General features: G+C 36.3%; 2 protein-coding genes across 2 annotated transcripts; one reads left to right on the forward strand and one right to left on the reverse strand.

Annotated features, from left to right (window-relative positions):
• The first annotated feature begins 4,429 nt into the window (after positions 1–4,429).
• Positions 4,430–11,593, forward strand: LOC141653447 (glycine dehydrogenase (decarboxylating), mitochondrial). Its single transcript, XM_074461215.1, has 15 exons — positions 4,430–5,991; positions 6,477–6,722; positions 6,809–6,886; positions 7,230–7,330; positions 7,412–7,607; positions 7,850–7,975; positions 8,438–8,623; positions 8,812–8,925; positions 9,502–9,654; positions 9,865–10,053; positions 10,188–10,265; positions 10,336–10,461; positions 10,545–10,643; positions 10,846–10,963; positions 11,310–11,593. The coding sequence occupies exons 1-15, from the start codon at positions 4,759–4,761 to the stop codon at positions 11,399–11,401; spliced, it is 3,135 nt and encodes a 1,044-aa protein (XP_074317316.1). The 5' UTR covers positions 4,430–4,758; the 3' UTR covers positions 11,402–11,593.
• Positions 11,594–12,216: 623 nt separating this feature from the next.
• Positions 12,217–17,635, reverse strand: LOC141653448 (uncharacterized). Its single transcript, XM_074461216.1, has 7 exons — positions 17,323–17,635; positions 14,587–14,657; positions 14,446–14,504; positions 13,631–13,910; positions 13,153–13,343; positions 12,980–13,070; positions 12,217–12,670 (listed from the first exon to the last, which is right to left on the reverse strand). Exons 1-7 carry the CDS (start codon positions 17,465–17,467, stop codon positions 12,584–12,586), a joined length of 924 nt encoding a protein of 307 aa, XP_074317317.1. The 5' UTR covers positions 17,468–17,635; the 3' UTR covers positions 12,217–12,583.
• Positions 17,636–18,452: the final 817 nt, after the last annotated feature.

Raw genomic sequence — 18,452 nt, forward strand, 5'->3', positions numbered from 1 at the left:
AGATAATGGAAATGTTAGTTGAGATATGCAATGTATTTATACTAAGCAATGTGTGGGTTGAGTTAATTGCTTTTTAATTAATATATATGTTAGGAAGTTGTGCCATAATCATCATCATCTCTCTCAATAATGTTGCTTCAAATCCTATTACTAACCCTTCTCATTCCATATTATCCGTTCATATGTACGGTGAATGTCGGTAATAATGCATGCATTGGAATTCTAACAGGCCGTAATTATGCATGCATCTAGTAATATTTAATTTTTTTTTTTTTTATTTTTTAAGAACAAACAACAACGGTTATTTTAAAACAACCCGTTGTCTTTAGTTATAACAACGGTTTTGTATATTACAACCCGTTGTTATAACTTTCCCCCCAAAATTGAGTCACACTTTCCACAACGGGTTTTTATACATAAAACCGTGGTTAATAGTTTTAACAACGGTTTCCTTAAGTAAACCAACCGTTGTTAAAACCTTCTACAACGGACGCTTTAACAACGTCCGCTTTTTTATATAACAACGGTTTTTGACCGTTGTTATAGCCTGTATCTGTAGTAGTGCCTGTTCTTTCTAACTTATTTTTGACTCACTTGATTCGGCTCATTTCTATTCGATTCGGCTCAGCTCTATTGATTGATTCGACTTAGTTATTTCGATTCGATTGATTCAGCTCTATTCGATTGATCTAGCTCAACTCAACTCCATTGATTCATTTCACTCACTTGATTCGAGTTCCACTAAATTCAGCCAATTTCAATTTTGCGAATCTTAAACTTAATAGTTTTTATTAATATTATTAATACTATATAACTATAATTATAATTATAATTATTATTATTATTATTATTATTATTATTATTATTATTATAATAATTATTATTATTATTATTATATATTATTATTATATATTATTTATATATTATTTATTATTATTATTATTATTATTATTATTATTAATTTATTACTAATAAATCATCCTCATTATTGTTATTATTATGAATATTATGGTTATTAAAATCAATAATATTCATATTAATATAATTAATACTATTACTATTATTAATATGAATATTAATTAAGAATAATATTATTAATAACATTGTTAATTTTAATATTACTATTATTAATACCTAATTATTTTTTCATATACGAACTTTACTCTTTCACATACACTTTTTCATAACGTTCTATTTTGTACCCTTTTCACCTAAAACTAAATCAAGTGAACTTTTAAATCAATATTTTTCCCTAAAACTTAATTTAATTTCTCAAATGATTTAAAACTATCAAGACGGATTATAATTTTTCAAATAATAAATTAATTTACTTGTTATAAATTATTAATATTATTTGTTGAGTCTTAATTAATCAACCAAAATTTATTTATTTGTTAAAGATGAAATTAGTGTCTGTCAATTTTTATTTATCTAATTAATTAAATTAGGATTATCGCTGCTTCGTGGTGGCTACATAATCTGTCAAATTAGGATGATAAACGGCTAGACTTTGAACATGAATCTAGAAATTTGGTGCTTCATTATTTCACCTAATTAGATTGATAGCGAATCGTGGTTCATGGTGACTACCTAGTTAATCACTCAAATTCATATATTACTAGTATTAATATTATTATTATTATTAATGTTCGTCTTCTTCTTCTAATAATAATAATAATAATAATAATAGTAGTAATAGTAATAGTAATAGTAATAATAATAATAATAATAATAATAATAATAATAATAATAATAATAATAAAATTATTATTATTATTATTATTTTTATTTTTTTATTATAAGATGCGCGCAGCTTTCATTAAAATAGAAATAAAAGGTTTACATGAAATTGGTGGGGAGCCGAGAGACAATCTGGGTTCCCACACCCTTAGCAATAGCAAAGCTAAGTCTAGTAAAAATGTAAGCGGCTACCCGAGCCCCCGCATCCTGAGATACCGAGAATTTCTGGATCCGCTTGAGCAAGGCAACAGCATCCGAACCCAGCTCCCCAAGTGAAGAGAAAGAGAAAGGTAGGAAACCATAACCCGCTACCGCGCATAAATCCCCATACTTAGCACACTTTATTTGAGCAAAGATCGCCGACAACCCCGCCCGACACAAAATCGCCAACCCGAGTCCGAGTCAAAGGTGAAGAACTCCGTCGGTCGACGCACACATCACGCCCCCTGTCCCAAGAATAAAGCAATAAATCCGCAGGACGAAGAGAGCCACCATGCCCATCAACCAAACCGATATCAACCTCCTTCCCCGCAGAAATACCAGATCTATAGCAGATGTCGAAAAGAGTGTCCCGGACAAGGTTATGCCGATGTTTAACGCCCACGATGCAGAGACAAGAAACAGCGTTGTCCCCAAAAAAACATCCCCAAAGAAAAAACCCGAGAGCAAGCGGGACAAGGCCTAGATACCGTGAATAACGGAACACCCAGACGATACCCCAAAACACTACGGTAAGTCCTCCCGTTCATAATCCGCCCCAACCCCGAGATAGAACCGCACGTAACCAATCGAGGAGTGAGAACCCTGCCGAGATCGCCATAAAGCAAGCCGGCGTGGTGTCAAAGAGAAAAGCGGACTCGAGGCAAAGAACAACCGTCGTGAAATAAATGTCCGCCAATTTCTTCATAAGTTTGGCGACAATTTCACTAGGGCGACCTAAAATATCGAACCTCGTAGTCGAGTAAACACCGCGCGACATCATCAAAGGCGGGGCAGCCTACAACACACGAGAAGGGCCGAGGAGCTTAGCCGCAAAACCAAATAGATCGCAAGGGGACGCAATAAAAGCATAAAATAAAACATCTCCCGCCGCATAGACACCAAGTCCACCAAGATGAAAAGGGAATTATTATTATCATTATTATTATTATTTGATTCAATTGACTCTAATCGACTTAGTTCGATTGACTTTATTCAATTCGATTGACTCGGCTCCATTCGATTCGATTCGATTTCAACTAACTTCATTCGATTCGATTGATTCATTCGATTCGATTACTCAACTCTATTGATTCAATTATTCGATTCGATTGATTGACTCCATTCGATTCAAATTTCGATTCGATTCAAACTCTAAAAAGCCATAAAGAACAGAGCCTAAATAAAATAGAAAAATGATGATTATAATAATTAATAATATTACTCCAAAATAGAATAAAATGCAAGTCAACCTCATACCATTTTTCATCACCCAACTCCTTCATCTCGTTTAATTGGGGCCTCGACCTTGAGTCCGACGTCGGCAATCACCAATCACTCTTATTATTAGGAATCCGATCTACAAAAAGTGAATTAATTTCAATTATAAAACTAATTATAATCGACACACTTTAATTAGTGTTACTTCAACTACGACATAAAAAAAAGAAAAAAAAAGGGTAAGCAAAACAAAGACTAAAAAAGAACAACGACAATGTTCTGATTGTCATACCTTGCTAAATCATACCCGAAGCAATGGACCGAGACTATTTGTTCAATTGGGGCAGGGAGTTGATGGTGAGCGAAGGTGGCGATTGGAGGCAATCATAGAAAATTAAGAATGGTGGTGGACAATCTCACACATTTTATTTATAGAGTCACGAAAAAAATGATATGTATCGTCAAACTAAAGGGAAAAAAATGGAAATTAAGTAGTAAAAGATAGCATGAGACTATTTAAAGTAGGAAATGAATGCAAAGAGTAATAAAGATAGTTATTTCAAAATATTTGCTCAATAAATTCTTCTAGCAAAATCTCACCTAATTGATTATCCTTCCAAATAGGAAATGAATGCATCCATATCTTTCAGTTGCATTAATCATGGCTTAAATTTCAAATATTCCAAATTTATGCAATTAATGGGGGCAAACTTAATTAAGGAAATTATAAGTGGTTTATTTATATGATATTATGGGAAGATATTCATGTTCATAACATATGGTAGTGACAAGTGGCGATGATACATGGCAATCAAAGAGGCACTCCGGTTATTGCTTTAATATAATACTCCCTCCTATCCCGAATAACTGTCCCATTTGCTATTTCCGTCTATTCACATAACTGTCCAATTTGCCATATTTGGACTTGATTAATGATGTTTCTACCCTTTGCTATTTTCTTTATTTACAACCCATACCATCCCTAAACCATCATATTCAATACTTTTCATTATTTAACTCCTATATTCTTACCCCTATAAAATATTTTTCATTATTTTAACTCCATTCCTTAATTTTTTGCGCATCATTCAAATGGGACAATTATTCGGAATAGGAGGGAGTATATGATATGATGATTTTTTACAGCATTTGAATCTTTTCCATTTTCTCTTAAAATAACGAAGATTCCATTCCAAAATGATTGATATGGTAAAAGTAACAATACTTTACAACCATTATAATAGACGGAATAAAAGAAAATGGAGAGAATCCCGACTCTATTTTTTTTTTACCAATTTGTTAACGACACATACATATGCATATTGACATACAGTATAATATAAATCATACCCTATATAGTTCCACCAACCCACCTCTCCACTAGTATCTTTTGCACACTTGATATCCTCCAATGGAATCCATAAATTTCTGAGCCTTTTGTAACAAACAATTCCAATAAAAAAAAACTGCCCATATCTTCTCCTTTTCTGGGCACCCAAAACAAATTCATCCTTGTTCATATATTTTACGTATACCTATACACTTTCCATTGTTTTTTTTTTTGCAGAAAGATTTGATCTTTTTTACATTTTTTTTGAAATGGAACGTGCAAGAAGGCTTGCTAGCAGGGCTATGTTGCGAAGGCTGCAACATAACAACCGCCCAAACAACAACACCACCAATAACATGAATGCAAATGGTGTTGATTCAATCTCATCAAGGTATGTGTCAACCATGGCATCATGTTATAGTTTTTCCAAGAAAAATGAATCCAAAAAAATGATGGGTTTTGGTTCAAATTTGCATCAAACAAGATCTATTTCTGTTGATGCATTGAAACCAAGTGACACTTTTCCAAGAAGACATAATTCCTTAACACCTGATGAAACTGTAAAAATGTCTCAGTTTTGTGGATTTGATACTATTGATGCACTTGTTGATGCTACTGTCCCTAAATCTATAAGGATTGATTCTATGAAGTTTTCTAAATTTGATGAAGGATTGACTGAATCTCAAATGATTGAACATATGAAATATTTGGCAAATAAAAATAAGATTTTTAAGTCTTTTATTGGGATGGGTTATTATAATACTTATGTACCACCTGTGATTTTGAGAAATATTATGGAGAATCCTGGTTGGTATACTCAATACACACCTTACCAAGCTGAGATTTCTCAGGGTCGTTTGGAATCTTTGTTGAATTTCCAAACTATGATTACTGATCTTACTGGTTTACCTATGTCTAATGCCTCATTACTTGATGAGGGAACCGCGGCCGCTGAGGCGATGGCCATGTGTAACAATATCCTTAAAGGGAAAAGGAAAACTTTTCTTATTGCTAGTAACTGTCACCCTCAGACTGTTGATATTTGTAAGACGAGGGCCGATGGTTTTGATCTTAAGGTTGTGACTGTTGACCTTAAGGATATTGATTACTCGTCTGGGGACGTTTGTGGGGTGTTGGTTCAGTATCCTGGTACTGAGGGAGAGGTTTTGGATTATGGTGAGTTTATTAAGAAGGCGCATGCTAGTGGGGTTAAGGTGGTTATGGCTACTGATCTTTTGGCATTGACTGTGTTGAAGCCTCCTGGTGAAATGGGGGCTGATATTGTCGTTGGTTCCGCTCAGAGGTTTGGTGTACCCATGGGTTATGGTGGTCCTCATGCCGCTTTCTTGGCTACCTCTCAAGAGTACAAGAGGTTGATGCCAGGAAGAGTTATTGGTCTTAGTGTTGATGCTTCTGGTAAGACTGCCCTTCGTATGGCTATGCAGACCAGGGAGCAACACATCAGGAGAGATAAGGCTACCAGTAACATTTGCACTGCTCAGGTATTCAGCTACTCTTTATACTTTTATGCACAATAATTTATAACAATCTTTTGTCTTAATTATATGCTAAGTGAGAAGCTTAATGGTGGTTAAGTCGTTTCTTGTCCTTGATTGTTTGTGTTTAACTTTGGTTAAGTTATCTCTGCTCGTGCTTGGATATCTTACTTGTGAAAATTGTGTATTAGCTGCAAGTCCATGTTTCTTGTTCATTTCGAGTTTTATGTTAAGAATACGTACTTACTAAAATTAGATTATTCACTATTGCTTTTGCATCGGTTTTGTATGTGAGTTCATGCAGGTGTGGTAGGGAGTCCATCACTCATTTTACAACACCACATTACATGTTTGAAAAGTTCAATTATTGTATGAGAAACATTAAATTGGAATTTGTTAACTATCTGATGAGATTTATATGGTTTAATTTGTAACCATGCTTATTTTCTTGTTTTAATATTACGGTTCACTGAATTTTGTCTTTTGCATAGGCGTTGCTGGCCAACATGGCTGCTATGTACTGTGTTTATCATGGACCTGAAGGCCTAAAAACCATTGCTCAAAGGGTGCATGGTCTTGCTGGCACATTTGCAGCTGGGGTGAAGAAACTTGGAACAGCAGAAGTTCAAGGACTGCCCTTCTTTGACACCGTCAAAATCAAGTGTGCCAATGCAAATGCAATTGCTGAGGAAGCGTACAAGAACGAGATGAATTTGCGCGTTTTGGACCAGAACACCGTGAGTTTTATTTGTTGTAATGATTCTTTTGTGTGTGTCACTTACCTTGCTTTGGTTTTATAATTAGATTATTACTCCACTTTCAGATTACGGTTTCTTTTGATGAAACAACTACCTTGGAGGATGTTGATAAGCTTTTCAAAGTCTTCGCTGCTGGAAAATCTGTGAGTGTCTTTAACTGTTCCTCCCTCCATCCCATTTATGTTGCATGCCCATTTGACTTTGATGGTGCACTGATATCAGCTTTGACCATAAATTTCTCCAAGTTTATGGGGTGATTCAATGTAAACTTTGTCACGGTTTATTTATCAAAGTATCTATTTTCAAGCTATCATTTTTGGATTTGTAGTTATTGGTATTTGTCAAAGTTCATATCACTTAACAAAGTCATGGAAATAATATGAATGGGAAGGAGGGAGTACATAGTTTCTTAATATTGATCCTCGTAGCATGCAATATTTGATATATGCTGACTAATTCTGCGTCACTGTGTTGATCGACTGTCAGGTTCCATTTACAGCTGCATCAATTGCACCAGAAGTTGAGAATGCTCTCCCTTCTTCACTTGTGAGGGAGAGCCCTTATTTGACTCACCCAATATTTAACACGTATGGCCATCTTTGGTAATCTCATCCCTAAAGTCACTTCGTCTTAGTGTCACATTTTCTGAGTTTAATCTACTTTATTAGACACCACACGGAGCATGAGCTGCTGAGGTACCTTCATAAGCTACAAGCAAAGGATTTGTCACTATGTCACAGCATGATTCCATTGGGATCATGCACAATGAAGTTGAACGCTACCACTGAAATGATGCCAGTGACATGGCCTAGCTTCACAGATATTCATCCTTTTGCACCTACAGAGCAGGCTCAAGGTTATCAGGTATATAGCATGAAATTCTTTGTTTCCTTTCACAATTTGGTCTTCCCGATTAAATTTCCTACTTCCTACATATGCAGCGTGTTTTGTATGAGACGATATCACATGTGAGACCAACCCTGATCCTTGTGTATTTCTCATTTGATTATAGGACTGATGGTTGATCTCACATGTAAGACCGTGTCACTATACGTTTTTGTGCATGATATGAAACCCTTTTCTACCTGTGTTTCCTTTTGTCACAGGAAATGTTCGAAAACCTGGGTGAACTATTGTGTACCATCACAGGATTTGATTCTTTCTCCTTGCAACCCAATGCCGGTGCATCTGGGGAATATGCTGGACTGATGGTTATTCGAGCTTATCATTTGGTAGGGTTTTTTCAGCCGTTTCTAATGAAGTGGTCTGATAGCGAGGTTTCGATTGATTAAATAAAACACAGAAACAAATGTTGTACCATTCACTTTATAAACTTGACTAAAAGTTAGATTTGTTCTACTAATTTTTAACCATAAATCTCTCCTCTGTTCTCCCTCCCCTTCTAGAGTTCTAGATGTCCAAAAGAGCCTGTTGAAACTTCTTGATCTAGGAGTGTGGTTGTCGATGTACAAAACCTAGTGATCTTTGATATGTATAATTGTTTCCTTAATCCTTCATATCCCAAAATAAATTCTGTCATCACCCAAGGCATAGTTTTTGCAGTGTTCATATTGAACTTTAGAAAGTTAATTTCTTGGGAAAATATGACCCCACAGTTTCTTTGTACTACACAACTTTTGTTTTCTTGATTGGTACTTAATGATCAGTGTGATTATATGCTTTACTAAATGTAGTCAAGAGGTGATCATCATCGTAATGTGTGCATCATCCCCGTGTCTGCTCATGGAACAAATCCTGCAAGTGCTGCCATGTGTGGTATGAAAATTGTCTCCGTTGGAACCGATGCTAAGGGGAACATCAATATTGAAGAAGTGAGAAAGGCTGCTGAAACACACAAGGACAATCTGGCTGCCCTTATGGTATGATCTAAAAACATACTCCAAGTGACTACAACTACTGTGCATTGAAATTAGGTAGTCTTTTATGAGACAGTCTCACCTGTTAGATTTCGTATTTAGTTATATGTAAGGCCGTCTCATATAAAATTTTGCGCATTTGCTTGCTATGTGCTTCATATCCGGTCATTAATAGTAGCTTTAATTTCCAGGTTACTTATCCTTCAACTCATGGTGTCTATGAAGAGGGCATTGATGAGATCTGTAAGATTATCCATGACAATGGGGGTCAAGTGTACATGGATGGTGCTAACATGAACGCACAGGTTGGTTGATTATAGTTCCCCTAGACGATTTTAGGTTTTGATGTGTGTCAGCATTATGCTCACGGTTCAAAGTTCAGTGAGTTGTGTTCTTTATTCTTGGTCTATAATTGTCCTCACATATGCTTATAGTCCAAAATTAGAGAGATAATTTTCGTCAACAAGAAAGAAAAAAAAGGCATATTACTTGTTTTTGCTTTTGTGATCAGAGAGATTATTTCCTTGTTTGGTTAAGAGAACTGAAGCATATGATCGTGTTCAGAAGTGTAGATGTCTAGTGCATGAGAAATCCTAAATAACTCGTGAAATGTTAGAAAATACTATATAAAATGTATAGAACTTCTGCGCCTTTGAAAACATTTTTGCATTTCTTTCCATAGGTATATATATGGAAAAGCCTTTCCAAAGAGATTTTTTTTTTTTTTTTTTCATTTGACTGTATTTCAATTGTTGATACGGTTATACCTATGACAATCTTGTCATTTTACTCCTCAAATAAGTTAGTACTACTGCTTGTGGATTGAATTCTTTTCTCTGTTGGCATACTCTTATTGATTGTACAATTACCCATTTCCCCAGGTTGGTCTTACAAGTCCAGGATACATAGGAGCAGATGTTTGCCATCTTAACTTGCACAAAACATTTTGCATTCCACACGGTGGAGGTGGTCCTGGTATGGGTCCCATTGGCGTGAAGAAACATTTGGCACCATTCTTACCATCGCACCCTGTGGTATGGACTCTTGCCTAAGCTTATTGTGATCAATTGATGTGTAGAGCTACAAACCCCTCTCGTCGTTAGTTGCCTTTCTTCTATGAGAATTCATCATTGCAATGCTAACATAGGAACTGGTGCATTTCGTCATTGATCATTATTTGTTATTTTTCATGTTAAATTTTCTTAAGAGTAATGCCAAATTCTTAACCTCATATGACCTAATAGGTGGCAACTGGTGGAATTCCTGCCCCTGAAGATTCGAAACCCTTGGGTGCCATTTCTGCTGCACCTTGGGGATCTGCTCTGATTTTGCCCATTTCATACACCTACATTGCCATGATGGGCTCGAATGGCCTGACTGATGCATCCAAGCAAGCTATTCTCAATGCAAACTATATGGCTAAGCGTTTGGAGGTACATGCCTATATATTCTGATTAATTTCTCTCAACCGAAATTATATTAATTATTATACTATCAAATTTGTTATGAATAGACAGTTCTGAGATGATAACATGTTTAATCTTCTTCCCTTCATTGGTTTTTACAGAACCACTACCCTGTTCTTTTCCGTGGTGTCAATGGAACATGTGCTCATGAATTTATCATTGATTTGAGAGGCTTCAAGGTAATTACATACTACAAACAAATTTTACTCAAAATTATCCCCTTTGATTGATTCCCGTGAAATTTGGCAGAGCACTGCCGGCATTGAGGCTGAGGATGTTGCCAAGAGGCTTATGGACTACGGTTTCCATGGACCAACAATGTCATGGCCTGTCCCTGGCACACTCATGATTGAACCCACAGAAAGTGAAAGCAAGGTATGTTTTTCAATGCTACTCCTGCCCTTCTCCAGATCTTACATAGTATGCTTCATTTTTGATGTCGTTACTTTTACATACAGGCGGAGTTAGACAGGTTCTGTGACGCTCTGATCTCCATCAGGGAGGAAATTGCTGAGATTGAGAACGGGAAGGCCGATGTACACAACAATGTACTCAAGGTATTAACTCCAATCTATTCCTACATTTTATTAGACTGTTTGGCCATAAAATTGTCGTCAGACTAAGTTTGAATTTTTAAAAGCTACAAAAACAAACCTTGCTGTTCTATACAAGTTTTTGGGTAAATGTATAGCTAGGCAAGTTGATCTTATTGAGTGTGAATTGGTATGGAATGACTTGACCGGGTATTGGTTTGTGCAGGGAGCACCACATCCGCCCTCAATGCTTATGGCAGACTCATGGAGCAAGCCATACTCCCGGGAGTATGCCGCTTTCCCTGCTTCCTGGTTGCGCTCTGCCAAGTTCTGGCCCACTACTTGTATGTTTCTTAAACCACATTACTGCGATTTACCGCTCCTTGGCCTATTAAATGGGTCTTTCTGGTTGACTACGGGGATTGTTTTGGTTATATTATGCATTCTGGTTGGGTTATTTCGGGTCTTTTTCAGTCGTGCGATTATCGGGTCGTCTTAGGTGTGGGTTAGTGGAGACAGGGTTTGTCAATGGGTCAGCTGAGTCAATACTAGTGTCAATTTATGATCATATTTGGATTGTTATGCTAGAGTCTCTCGGGTTTAGTTTGTTTTGGTCATATCCTCAACTTACCCACAACTTATTCTTCATCCGTATCTGGTTAACTGAAACATTTCTGTGTTTGCTTTCAGGTCGTGTCGACAATGTGTATGGTGACAGGAACCTAGTGTGCACCCTCCTATCAGCAAACCACTATGAAGAAGAAAAGGCAGCAAGTGCATAAAATGGAAGCGATGGTTGGTTGAGTCCACTAGGCTATTACAGTCTATGAGGGACACTGTTTTCCTTCATATTCGTCGTGTTGTATATACATTCCGTTACTGTTGGAGGGATTAGATTCCCTTCCTTCCCTCTCTATTCCTCTGTCCCCTCCCTCTTTTCTCAAAGTTAAGCATAAACAAAGAAATTTCATTCCTATTATTATAGTACTTTAGTTAAGTCTTCTCCCTTTTAAGAAAAAAAAAAAAAAAAACAGGCACGCACCTGTAGTATAACTTGAAAGCAGGCCGGCACCTGTATAACCAAATCGTAGTCTAGAAGATAGGCATAATGTGTTCATAATCGCCATAAGCCAATAAAGTTTCAACACTAGAGAGGTCATGTAATAATATTAGACATAGTTTGATTGGCGAATGGCGAATGGCGACAGAGCGACATTATGGGAAAACAATTCCTTGGTGATTAATTTCTCCTATGCGATATTTGATATCAAAACACAATCCACCAAAATCGTAAACGCTCATACCTTTCAAGGTAAACGACTCGAAATATTCATGAATTAGGACCAAAATTATTTAGTTTTAACGATTTCCATCAGAGTTAATTATAAATGTGTCCACAAGGACTAAATTGAGTCAGATTGGTTGGATGCCCATCATGCAGCTTTAATATATGGGTCGGGTCATGGGTGAACACAAAGTCCAAAGGGTTTTGATTCCTTTGTATATCCTACTTTAGGAAGACGAGATGAATTTTCACCGTCGTCTAATTACGACTCAATTTCTCTTGTATACACATTCTTCATTCACATGTCAAATATTTGTAACAAAAGTTCCAACAATATGCAGTTGTTGCACAAATTTGGTTTATTGAAAAACATCACAGCAAATACAAGACCCCATATCCGTCAGTCTGAGCATCTTGTCACTTGATTAGCCTCTCGCTAAAGTTCTCTACTATTACAAGCGGCTGACTTTAGAAAGAAAAACAAAATTACAAAACACAGAGCCGGTGTCTTTGTTGCGCAACCCATCGATCAATTTCTACCAAAAGGTTGCATCACAATCATCAACCTGACCTGTAAGGGTTATCACTCATCAGACATGGTCAGATCGCGTAACATTCCTGACCTCTAGAAATGGTTAGCTGCGAGCCAGGACTACAGTTAGCTTATACTCAGGCAGTCTTAAGCTCCATACTTGGGTGCCTTCCACAGCTTAAAGGCTACTTCATAGAGGAACCTATCTGCTGCTATTGCCAGGTTTCCACTCTTCTGATAAGAGAACATCACATTTTACAATAATCATTTCAGTTTTTCTTTTTGACAATTGGTACTTCATTTTATCAAGAAAAGAGAAATTCCATCGAGACAAAATATTATGGTACAATGGAGTATCATTTTAGTTTGAGAAGGTACTGAACATAAATCTTTTTCTCGGTGTGTAAAGAGAGCCGCGAGGGAAGTTTTTGATGCTTGTGGATTTTGACCGCATGTCATGTGTATCACCCACTCAATGAATTTGTCAGCCAAGCTTAACTAACATCTACTCCATACAATATTAGTCCAACGTTTGAAGCCTACCTTTTTAAATTCCCTGAAGGAAAACTCCTGGACCGTATCCTTGCGAGTTACTGCAGACTGCCATTGTGCAACTAACATTGGACAAGAATGCCTGTGGACAACAAACCACCAATTAAAGGGGAAAAATACTCAAAATGCGTGTTTTATCCAAATTTCATGATCATGTGACAAACCTTATATCACTTCTCAAATCCACTTCCTTCAGGGTGTAGCTTTGGCGTGGGAAAAGGCATCGAAGGTCTGAGTTGTTTCCTTCTGCTAAAGACTCAAGTGATAATGTTGGATCATCCTTAGAGTCATTCCCATAGCTCATGACAATTGACAAATGCAGTCGAGAACCAACTTCAGACCCAGGTTTAGCTACCTGCATAGGAAGATCCACATGTTAGTATTAAGGCCTAAGGGTTGGGGTCTCCTGAGGTCCTGACACCAGGGAAAAAAGTGTGCATTTTGCAAAGATGAATTACTAAACAATTAAAATCAATTACTGCCCCCGTCCTAATCATTTATGTACTTTTTTTTATTCTATGTGATGAAAATTTTAATCAAACGTAAACAAATGATTTGGACAGAGGGAGTACTTGGTTAGTAATAGCATTAACATTTCAACAGGATGCACGGAGAAAAAAATGTGGGTTCGCCACTGGGTACCTGCAGTATTCGTCCAACCATGCTGTTTACATATTCAAGATCGGTCTGCATGCTTTCGATTTCCGGTGGCCCAACATGCAATAATAGTAGATCAAAATGGTCTTTATCTAAAGTCTTGCCATCTTGAAACCCGAGCAGTTTTAACATCTCATCTGCTACAAAATCACTTGACTGCCCATTTGTAAGCTTGTCAAAGGAATTGACATTGAAACCAAGCTTATCTCCAAACTGCTTGACAGCAGAATTATTGGTCACTATGGCAGCTCTCATACCCATGAACCTACCAGAAGAACACCTCGCGGTTTCAATATACTTATAAACAAGTCAGTATTATCATTAAGGGCTTGCTTGGATTGAGGGTAAAAGGGGGGAATAAATAGGGGAGTGATATGTAAGGTACGTTTTCCATGTTTGGTATGAGGGTAATTATTCACCTCCCGAATCTATTACCCTCATGAAGGGGTAATACATTACCCACCCTCCCCCCTGGGTAATGATTAAGGGAGTAAAACATCTACTCAGTAATCATTACTCATATGCCAAACCTATCTTCAAGGAACTCATTACCCAAGTAATTAACTTCCCCAATAATTATCGCTCAGTTAAAATTTACCTCCTGATTATTCCATGGATTCCAGGCAAGCCCTAAGAGGTAAGAACACAGAAACGTAAACGAGACGGTCTTATATGTGAAACTAACCCATTAACCCTATAATAAACTGAATTATACATACGTATTTGGGTTGGTCTACATGTCAGAACGTCTCTTACGAGACTTGGTGGACGAATGATCATTACACCGAATCGAGTTTTACCTTTCCATCATACTGAGAACTTGTTTGGGAGCTTCTAAATCAAAACTCTTTTGCCCACTCTGAACCCAAAATACACAGCGTCAAGATCTGTTACCCTATAACAAACGTATTTTTTTTACAAGCTTAAGGAATGAACCTTACATCCCTGTCAAAAGCCTCTCTGGCATCCAATAGCTGTGCCAATTCTCTGATAAGCTTCTCATCTCCCCCCTCTGCAGTAAAGATAGCGATATAAGACCTCTAATTCAGGATCCCATTTACATAACCACATGTTCATGTATCCACTGAGAGATACACTTGAAAAATTTATCTTTCTGACTGCATTTGTAAACTGTGTATGAAAACAAGACAGAGATTACTAGACAAAGATAACCAAACAAGTTGCAACAACAAATACTTCCTCTATCGCAAATTTATTATCCACAAGTAACTTTGGTGGTGAATCGATGACAACATCGATGACAATCTACATATTGTTTTCATATTTCATTTTCACCAAAAAATTATTGTATATTGTCAGAAAAATATCAAACTAAGTCAGCAACGTTTGACCACCAAAGTCAAATGGAGATAATATAAATGGGATAGAAACTTGAGGAAGTAGCTGAATCAAAACATAGCCGAGAAACCATATGCCATGGTTATCATCAATCAAAGGCATCGTGAAAAAGCTGATTGATTTGTGCAGAACGGAACCTTAACGACTGCCATGCAAGACAACATTGCAAAATAATCAAGAAAGTAATCTTAGTTCCAAACTGAAAAACAATCCATAAGGAAACCAATGAAAGGCAATTAAAAAAATTTCTCGTCTTACTTTCATGAGCTAGAAATGAACACCGCCTACGAGTTAAACATGATGAAAAATCAGGCAATTGGAAGCACGTCTCTGACCTTGTAAGTTCATTTGATCTTTGAGTCTGCTCATAGTTTGACTAATCAAACTCATGCCAAAATGTTTTCTACCTGTCTACTTACAATACAAGAGGCCATACATGAGGCCTATAAATCCCCACACCATTAAACTAAGCATCATCCAAACTAATTTTTCAAGAAAAATATTTGAGACACATACACATAGTCCTTAGCTTTTTGAAGATCCTCAATTTCGAAGGGAAGCGAACAAGATCGTGTCATACATGTAAACTCAAACATGTTGCAAATAGTTAATTCCTGCCTAAATAATGATTAATATTTAACACTTGTGTATATGCACCTCGTCCTTCCTTAGCTTCAAATTAGAAACTCAAATAAATTGGCTTGATTGTAAACAAAGCTAATAGAAAGAAATTCGAAGAAAACATAAATCTACAAACGGAAAAAAAAAAAAAAAAAAAAAAAACATGCTAAAGGGCCGAAACGAAAAGGCGCAAAGCGAAGGCTTGCGCCTTTTGGGCACGAGGCACCCTATTTTTTGCAACAAATTTGTATTCTCCCAAAAGAAATTTTGGGCAACGATACTTAGGAGTTTTGGCTAACGTGTAGAGTAAAAGTTGGGAATAAAAGGAAAAAAATTAGTATAGTTATAAATCTAGATGAAAAGGACAGGAAAGTGCGTACTAGTAAGTCTTGTTGAGTAAGCCTTATCTAAAAAGCGCACCTAAAATGCACCGAGGCGTTTTGGATAGTGCATCATCCAAAGCGCGCCTTATGAGCACTAGAGTCGCGCTTTATTAAGCTACGACTCCAGAATAAATAGAGAAGTGCTCACCTATAAGTTAAAGATGATGAAAAATCAGCTGACTGGAAGCACGTCCCAATAGCATTAATATGAGCCTGCAAGTTCTTTTGCTCTTCGAGTCCACTCATAGTTTCACCAATCATACTCATGCCTAAATTTTGTCTACCTATCTACTTACAATATACGAGGCTTTCAAAACCCCACACCATTAAACTATGCCTCATCCAAGCTAATTTTCAAGAAAAATGTTTGAAACAGATACACAGAGCCCTTAGCCTTTTGGAGACCCTCAATTTCGAATGCAAGCCAACAAGATCATGTCATTCACGCATGTCATCTCAAACACGTCGCAAATAGTTAATTCATGCTCAAAGCCTCAAATAATGATTAATATCTAAGACTTGTATATATGCACCTCATCCTTAGGTAAAAATTGGAAACTCAAATAAAGTGGCTTGATTGTTAATAAAGCTAATAGAAATGGATTAAAAGAAAATATAAATCCACAAACAAAAAGCAAAGGACACAATACTTACACTTACACATCATGATGAATCAATGTGATCAAACAACAACAACAACAACAACATTACCCCCTGCGTCAAAGGCATCCGCAAATAGCGACAGAAGGGAGGGTGTGATGTATGAAGCCTTCCTTACCTTTGTGAATATTCCCGAATTACCCCAGATGAAAATTGGGAGGTAACTACACCGAATGATTGTTACAACAGCGAATCAACGTGATCATGCTCAAAATATTCCTTTATCAAGTAAACAAACTACAAGGAAAAGAGCCTAGTGATCACTATGTATATTTTGAGCAAGTCTCAGTTGATACTAAGAAAAAGCACCATTTTTAAGAAAATACCAAAATTAACAATCCGAAAACATAGGAATATTATGATCATGAACAATCAGAAGATGTTAACATGCAAAACCCCCTTTCCTAATGCAAATAATCAACCATTATAACCATACTGTCAATCCAATTCACAAGCCACACAAAACTGATTCAGTATAACTTACTGAAATATTCAACAAAACCCAGAAACAAAAATAACTAAAATGGATGGATCATCCACATTGAAATAAACAGATAATCGGACAAAAGATTCAAACTTTGATGATGGGTATTGATCAAATCGATAAGAAATGCAATCAATTAAAGGAAAAAAGGTGAAAAATAGGAGATTAACCTGGATTAGGAGAGGAATTATCAAGGGCTAAGAAACCACAGCAACCTCTGGATGCAACCTCATGAAGATGTGAGTGACATGGTTTGATTAGAGGAGCTAAGCCATAACCGTATAACACGAGTGCTCTACTTGGTTTATCTGCCATTGTTGCACTGTAATTCAAACTAAAGAATGATATTAATATATTATTAATCAACGAGCTTCCGATGTGTGTTAATTGATTAATTGCGTTGGATTGATCAAGGGAATAACTGCTGGGGAATAATAATGCCAAAGTACATATATTTATTCTTCGACCTACATTTTAAATCTGTAGCCCATGTAGTAAGCAATACAAAGAGACTGTTTCTAAATAACTGACACGCCTAAAATGTCGCACTTAAAGACGGCCAAATTAACAATTTATATACCACTAAACACACTAATTAGCACTAATTATAAACTAGTATAATAGCAAGCTAGAGATCGAACCCAAGAGAAGATGGGTTTTGCCAAAGTGAAATTAAAAGAGTATTTAGAACAATTGTGACAACAATAACAACAAGTAAATAAAAAGGGGGGTTTTGGGTTGAGTTTTCAATTGTAACCAAAGCAAGGGAATTCAAACAAGAGTGTAGAACAAGCAAACAACCAAGAATTTAAGATGGAAATTAATCAATATTAGGGAAGACTTAACCCGACTCAAAGCTAGGCACTTTAGTTGACAAAATCCTTCAATTAATCCTTCAATTATATATTATCACCCTATTGTGAAGATAAATCTTCTAAATCTCCTTAATAATGGCCAAATGACAAGGAAATCACACTTAATCAAATAACCCAACTTATCAATTCTACCAAGTAGAAATCACATACATTGGACAAATTAATAAGAAGATGTGAGCATAAGAGATTCAATAGGGGTAATTAGACACAATGAAATCACAATTAATGCCCAATTACAAGTTAATCCTTTACTTGCTAATTAAGCCAAGAAGAAATCACATTCATTAACTTAATAACAAGGTGTTGCTAAGATGAGATTACAAGGAAATCACACTTAATAATCTCAACAACAATAAATTAAGGAACTTGATTAATTAAGCAACAAGGAAATCACACTTAATTACTCAACATAAACAAGGATTCCA

The sequence above is a fragment of the Silene latifolia genome, chromosome 4 (genome assembly GCF_048544455.1).
Source record: "Silene latifolia isolate original U9 population chromosome 4, ASM4854445v1, whole genome shotgun sequence".
Taxonomy (NCBI): Eukaryota; Viridiplantae; Streptophyta; class Magnoliopsida; order Caryophyllales; family Caryophyllaceae; genus Silene; species Silene latifolia.